The sequence below is a fragment of the Acytostelium subglobosum genome (assembly GCF_000787575.1).
Source record: "Acytostelium subglobosum LB1 DNA, scaffold: scaffold29, whole genome shotgun sequence".
NCBI lineage: Eukaryota > Evosea > Eumycetozoa > Acytosteliales > Acytosteliaceae > Acytostelium > Acytostelium subglobosum.
This window is the reverse complement of record NW_012236504.1, coordinates 263,973-270,515: the sequence shown is the minus strand read 5'-3', so window position 1 is coordinate 270,515 and position 6,543 is coordinate 263,973. Positions and strand designations below refer to the sequence as shown.

At 40.4% G+C, this 6,543-nt stretch overlaps 4 protein-coding genes across 4 annotated transcripts; 3 read left to right on the top strand and 1 right to left on the bottom strand.

The window, feature by feature from the left end:
* Positions 1–766: 766 nt before the first annotated feature.
* On the top strand, positions 767–1,590 carry SAMD00019534_108810 (hypothetical protein; the record flags this gene model as incomplete). Its single annotated transcript, XM_012893910.1, has 3 exons — positions 767–1,033; positions 1,113–1,282; positions 1,476–1,590. The coding sequence occupies 3 exons, from the start codon at positions 767–769 to the stop codon at positions 1,588–1,590; spliced, it is 552 nt and encodes a 183-aa protein (XP_012749364.1).
* A 331-nt stretch (positions 1,591–1,921) lies between these two features.
* On the top strand, positions 1,922–2,737 carry SAMD00019534_108800 (hypothetical protein; the record flags this gene model as incomplete). Its single annotated transcript, XM_012893909.1, has 2 exons — positions 1,922–2,211; positions 2,287–2,737. The coding sequence occupies 2 exons, from the start codon at positions 1,922–1,924 to the stop codon at positions 2,735–2,737; spliced, it is 741 nt and encodes a 246-aa protein (XP_012749363.1).
* A 218-nt stretch (positions 2,738–2,955) lies between these two features.
* On the bottom strand, positions 2,956–4,934 carry SAMD00019534_108790 (hypothetical protein; the record flags this gene model as incomplete). Its single annotated transcript, XM_012893908.1, has 4 exons — positions 2,956–4,169; positions 4,243–4,576; positions 4,638–4,790; positions 4,854–4,934. 4 exons carry the CDS (start codon positions 4,932–4,934, stop codon positions 2,956–2,958), a joined length of 1,782 nt encoding a protein of 593 aa, XP_012749362.1.
* A 735-nt stretch (positions 4,935–5,669) lies between these two features.
* On the top strand, positions 5,670–6,348 carry SAMD00019534_108780 (hypothetical protein; the record flags this gene model as incomplete). The annotated part of the gene is made up of 4 exons (XM_012893907.1): positions 5,670–5,721; positions 5,807–5,896; positions 5,980–6,074; positions 6,142–6,348. The coding sequence occupies 4 exons, from the start codon at positions 5,670–5,672 to the stop codon at positions 6,346–6,348; spliced, it is 444 nt and encodes a 147-aa protein (XP_012749361.1).
* Positions 6,349–6,543: the final 195 nt, after the last annotated feature.

Sequence of the window (6,543 nt, the reverse complement as noted above, 5' to 3'; positions counted from 1 at the left end):
TTGGTTGATTGATTGATTGATTGATTCTTACTATTTCCAAAATCTGCTAAGAGTTTGGCCGCATTTTGTTTTTTGTTTTTTTTTTTTTTTTTTTTTTTTTTTTTTTTATTTTTTTTTTTTTTTTATTTGTGTTTTTTTTTTTATGCCTTTGTTAATTATTATTATCATCTAATATAACTAGATAAACCATTGTATGATAAATATTGTCAATAACAATTTAATTGAGAGGATTAAGTTGTTACTTAATATCTCAACCTATGACTAATTAAGATCTTCCCTTACATCGGAAATTAAAGAGTGAGAGACAATAGGCCAATATTAAAGATTAGTCTCTGGTCAATTTGAAATCTATATGAACTTGTTTGGAAAAACTACCTCATTATATCAATCTAAGATGTTCAAGTAAATCTGAAGATTGTACGCACATTTTAATTGGTGAAGTAAGTATTATAATAGACAAATGTGTATATATGTCACCTGTCTCAACATAGAACCACAAGTCGGGAAGTATGAGATTTACTGTGAGGAACATGACAACTTCTCATTTCAAGTTTGGTGGTCTGTTCTCAACCCACTTCCCAAATTAGATTAGGGGTGTCTGTTGGAACAAATCTTAAGATTGCTTTACACACCCCACAAATCGAAACAATAACCCCACCCCATATCGATAACATTCAACTACCACAACTACAACTACTACAACAACAACAAGAATAACAACACATAAGTAATAACTGTTTTTAGTGATTAATTAAATCACTTTATGATGGGGTACAAGAGAAAGAAACAGGCAGAGTTCGATGACTATACCGATGTCTCATTCAAAGAGAAATTTGGAGTACATAAAGTCGTAGCCAAACAACTCCTTGAGGACATTAAATTCACCGAGCAACACTGGCTGATGTGGACACTGGACTTCTTGCGAAACTACAACTCTTTCAACTATAGCTCGGCACACTTTGGAGTATGTGATAAGAACTTCAGAGAGAAAGTTTGGATGGTGATTGACAGTATCAAACAGCTCAGCATCAAGGTAAGTAGTCTGTCATATGATTGTCCGTACGGACGGTTCGTGAGCATTAGGCATACATACCAGACTAACATCATCACAGCACCGCACACTTTCAAAGACTAAGTTCGACAAAGATAAAGAGAGCCTTCCAGATCATGCCGCAGATCATCCTGAAGCAACTATTGCATTGGCTGTCGACTCCACCTTCTGCGACCTGGAGACTAAAGACAATGGATTCTACAACGGTGAGAAGAAGAGGTTTGGTGTGAAGTATGAAGTTGCATGTGTAGTTAGAACTGGAGAAATTGTGTGGGTGTCCGGACCGCATGGGGCATCCGAGGCTGACGTTGACATTTACAGACAAGGGCTTAAGCAAGAATTGATGGCAATTGACAAGGTCAGGGCAGTCGCTGACAAAGGATACCAAGGCGAACCTGACACACTAATCACGCCCTTCAAAAAGAAGCAAGGAGCCATTCACCTCCCCCCAATGGAAAAGATCTACAATGACTGGGTTCAGTCTATTCGATTCATCATCGAGAATATATTCAGTAGCTACAAACTATTCAATGCATTGAATAGACAATTCCGAGGAACAGTGGACCAGCACCGAGATATCTTTGATGTAATCACATATATCATCAACCTTGACACAAAATTCAAAATTAATCATATTATAAATAAATCCTAAAAATATGACATCTACCTGGGGTCCAGTGAGAGAAGAGTCCATGACCAGGTCAAACTCGACCAAACCCACGAGAAACTGTTCAAACCTCAAAATTCAATGAAGTAATAATAATAAGCTATCTAGTCGTGAGTTGTATGTTAAATATAAATATATATAAGAGGTAGAGATAGACAAATAGTAGTAGTAGAAGTTGTAGATAGATATAGATATATGGTGATATGCGAATATCAATCAAGTTTGGTGTACTGTCACTGGTGTTCCTTGTTGCTACTATAATACTGTTGAGTCTATTACAACTCGATAGGAGACAACCATCTTCAAGAACAAATGATGATGAGGTGCATCACAATAGACATATCAATGTATTGGCTAAAGATCTAAACTTTAAATGGGGAATAACAAATCATACCGCATCATCAGTGGACAATGGCAATGGCAATGACAACGATACACTTGAAGAACAACAGATAAAGATGAAGAGATGTAGGAATACTGTACAAGGTACAAAGTATATAGCAGACGATCAAGGTGTAGTCTGTCAACGAGCAAAGGTCGACTCATTCGGATGTTGTATTGTAAATAGCAAGAGGATGTTGGACAACAGTAGCGAGAGTAATAATAATAATAGTAGTAGTAGTGTAGTCGATGATGAGATATTCATTGATGACCATGAACATCGTATACATGATGATGATCATGATGATGTGGAGGATGAGGAGGAGTCACCAGTTGCAACAAGATTGACAGTATCAAGTGTATTCAAACAGTTCTCATGTTATAGCTGCAGTGACAAGTATCACTGTTGCAGTGAGTATGAGTTCTGTGTATCATGTTGTATGCGCACCGATAAGATACCAGTGCTCGAAGTTATATTGGCAAAGATGGTCGATCGTGGAATCAGTCCATCATATCTACGCAACCAATTCGATCTGTGTACGATGGCCTGTCGCACCTCATCACGATCACTGATACATCAACGCGAGTACAAACGTCCCCATCTGAAATACTGCTATGGAACAAAGCTGCCGCCATAGATTGGTTGGCTGGCTGGCGAGCAATGATATATTACAAACATACAGCATTAATAATAAACATAGGATCGTCGGGGAGGTATTTATTCGAACCAACAGCAAGCAAGCAAGCGACCCAGTTGTGTGTAGCTGGCAGGCAAGGCTGTGGCCAATGTTTCTGGTCGAGGCCAGGCAGGGGCTTAGCTATTCTATGTAACACTAGTGTACAACAATGTCTGGTCTCACGACGTTTCCTGGTTGCTGCTGTTGCCGCTGCTGCTCTGCTGTGAGTACCTCTCTCGATTGGCGGCCACTCTTCTTCTCAGTTGATCTTGGAAGTCGTCATTTCCACTCATAGTCGTAGTTGTGGTTGTGGTGGTAGTTGTTGCCGAGTCATCTTCACTGTCACTCTCTATTCGAGCTACATCATTCTTATCTTTGGTAGTGGTGGTGGCGGGCAGTACCACTGCCTCGTCATTCTTGGGCAAGTCAGTATCCGTTGTAGTCGTTGCCGTCGTGCTGTTGCTGCTTTCCTGTTGTGTGGCTGGTTGAGTGTCTTGACTTTGAGCTTGTGGTTGTGGCACCTGATGTTGATGAAGGTACTGTGACAACACCTCTGTTTGTTGGAGTAGATATTGGAGGTGTTGTTGAATGTACGACAGATGTAGAACAGGGTTGTATACTGCTCCTCCTGCTGCTGGTACTGTCGCTGTTGTTGTTGTTGCTGTTGTTTCTCCATCTTGATTCGTGTTTGTGTTGGGAGCATGCTGTTGCTGTTGTTGTTGAACAAAGTTGAACATAATTGGCTGCTGCTGTTGTTGCACAGCAGTAGTTTGTGTCGACTGTTGAGGTTGTTGGCCAGGTGCATGAGCATGAGCTTGCTGCTGCTGCTGCTGCTGCTGTTGTAACTGCTGATGTAGTTGTTGATTGAACTGGTGTGCCACTTGTGCATGATGCTGATGTGCTTGTTGTTGCATTTGTTGTTGTCTGAGGTTGTTCAGCACTTGCTGAATCATATTGAATTGGTTCTCCTGTTGTTGTTGATTGATCGCTCCATGCCAATGCATATGTCTCTGTTGTGGTTGTTGTGGGTCTACAACACCCGCTTGTGCAGGATGCTGTGCTCTCTGTGCGTTGGCAGCGGCGGCGGCAGCAGCGGCAGCAGCAGCGGCCGGCTCAATAAACACATCAGCTCTGCAGATTGGACATGATTGCTGACGCTCCAGCCATGATCTCAGACAGGACATGTGCAGAATGTGTCCACACGGTAGTTTCTTGCCCGTGACCATATCCTCACGACACACGATACATATCTTGTCAGTGTGGTTCAGCTCCTCCTCAGTGGCGTCTGGGAACCTGTCATTGGTAATGTTTCTAAACTTCCTAATATCGCCATATCTCTTGACAGTAGTCCTCAGCGACACGACAATCTGTCGAATCACATGAATGGGAAGGCCTGGGAATGGATGAGCGCATGGTGTCAGTACAACACAGGCTGACAACATCATGATCATCATCTTTAGACTTACCAAAGAAGATCAATGTTACACCAGCAAACACAAGGTAGAATATACTCTTGAGAAGCTCGGTGGTAAACTCGAGGTAGAGAAGGTAGAGACCTTTGTTGTCCCAACGTCCTTCACGCTTGATGCCTTCAATGTTGATAAACAGTGTGATTAGGGTGGAGATCACAGTGACCAGTAGCAGACCAAACTCCAATCCAAACAGGAGCATATTATTTGGTCCATCTCGCAACATTGAATTCATTGCAAAGTACAGAATGACAGAGTCGCAAAGCAGTAGTACACCCAATAGTGCGCACAATCTAACTTGATTCCAGAAGCTATAAGGTGTATGCTCAATCTTCATCGTGGAGTGTAAGGATGTGACCATGGCGATGACAATAACATAGGTTGGAACTTACATATTCAACACGATTCTTTGTGAGCCAGTGAAGTACTTGGAAGAATAACAAGGCGACCAACATGCACATGAACTGTGCATTGAAGTGATCTCTAAAGATAGTGAGAGCCAAGAATGTATCTATTATTGATGACTTTAAATGATCATTTATATACTGAATATGACAACATATTGTTAGTGATGTGATTGAATGATTGAATGCATGCGTTGTACATACTTCCATCTCTCTTTCTTGTACACGATCGAGATAGATTCTAACGATGAGTTTGCCAAGGTAGTATGCAACGATGAGTAACATGTTTGCCAGTACTAACAGTGAGTGCTTTGCTGTTGCCAGGTAGACACCAGTTGGGAAGAACTGTTTATGTTTACTGAATGCATGATAGATTATACCTGCTGTCAATGCAGTCGTTATTAAACTATATGACTGCAATGAGAATCGCATTCTTCTTTTCTCTATCTCTGAATATATATATATATTAAGTACAAATAATAACAATAATAATAAGTATTTGTTTGATTATGGATGAACTTATCAACAAGTAATTAAAACTGAAAATGCAAGGGAAAGAGTGAGGAGAAAGTGTGGTGAGTCAGCAAGGGACGCGTCATCACTCCATTGTTGTCTTTGTCTTGAAGGCCTCACCCAATGCTCCTTTACTAATGTTAACTATAATAATCATGTCAAAGAAACTGCAGTTGTTAAGTTAGTTATACCTGTTAATGTATATTCAAACATGGGTTGGTAGAGGATTCTCGATTTCTTGGATTGTGTTAGCTTCTACCTTCTCATTCACAATGAGATCGACTATCATTATGATACGGTTGAAGGAGAATGTAGCTAACAAGAGGTAGTCATCGGTCTAGAGAAGATCAACTACCAAACCCAAGGACTCTTGTGTTTGTTTGAAAAACTACCAGTTGTCCAAAGTGAACACACAAACAATCTTCAATTTGATTCGGGAACTATTGATACAGATACAGATACAGATACAGATACAGATACAGATAATATAGATACATTTAATAATAAATGGCGGATATTGTAAAGAATGAGAAGGAAGATAACCTAACACTTCCAAAAGGTTGGTATAATGTTACTTGTGTGATTGATGACTTGCTGACAGACAATTGACTAACTAATCTAACTAACTCACTCATACTAACTAGCCACTGTATCAAAGTTGATCAAGGAGGTGTTACCAAAGGATGTAAAGTGTTCAGTTGAGACAAGAGATCTGATATTAGAGTGTTGCGTTGGTATGTATTACAGGCAAAGAGAGATTGAGCTCGAAAGGATGGTTGTCTAACCAATGTTCGTTTGATTCATCATTCACCAACAGAGTTCATCCATTTGATATCCAGTGAATCAAATGATATATGTAACAAAGAGGGAAAGAAGACTATTGCTGCAGAGCATGTAATCAAAGCTTTAAATGTAAGAATGAATGAAACATTGAATGAATGAATGATTGAGCGACCTAACACATAAGATATCACATTAGGAACTTGGCTTTAGCGAGTACACTCAAAAGGTATCAGAGGTATATGACAAGCACAAGGAGGAAGCGAGCACCAAACCAAGTAAAGCACGTAAATTCGAGAGTATGAACAGCAAGCCAACCGAACAACTACTGCGAGAGCAACAACTTTTGTTTGCCCAAGCAAAGTCTGCTTATCAGAACAATCCAGAGAATCAACCGCCATCCTAGTTAGTTAGTGAGTGCGCTGCTGGGCTTTGAGAAGATAGATAGATAGACAACACCAACACATCCACAGAACGAAACGAATGTACAGGATAGAGCGACAGGTATCTCAACAAGTTAGCAAGCCTCTGGCTGATCATGGGATCATCCCAGTAGCCAGCATAAGGTGCATTGCACCTACCACAACTGCTTCGATCAATA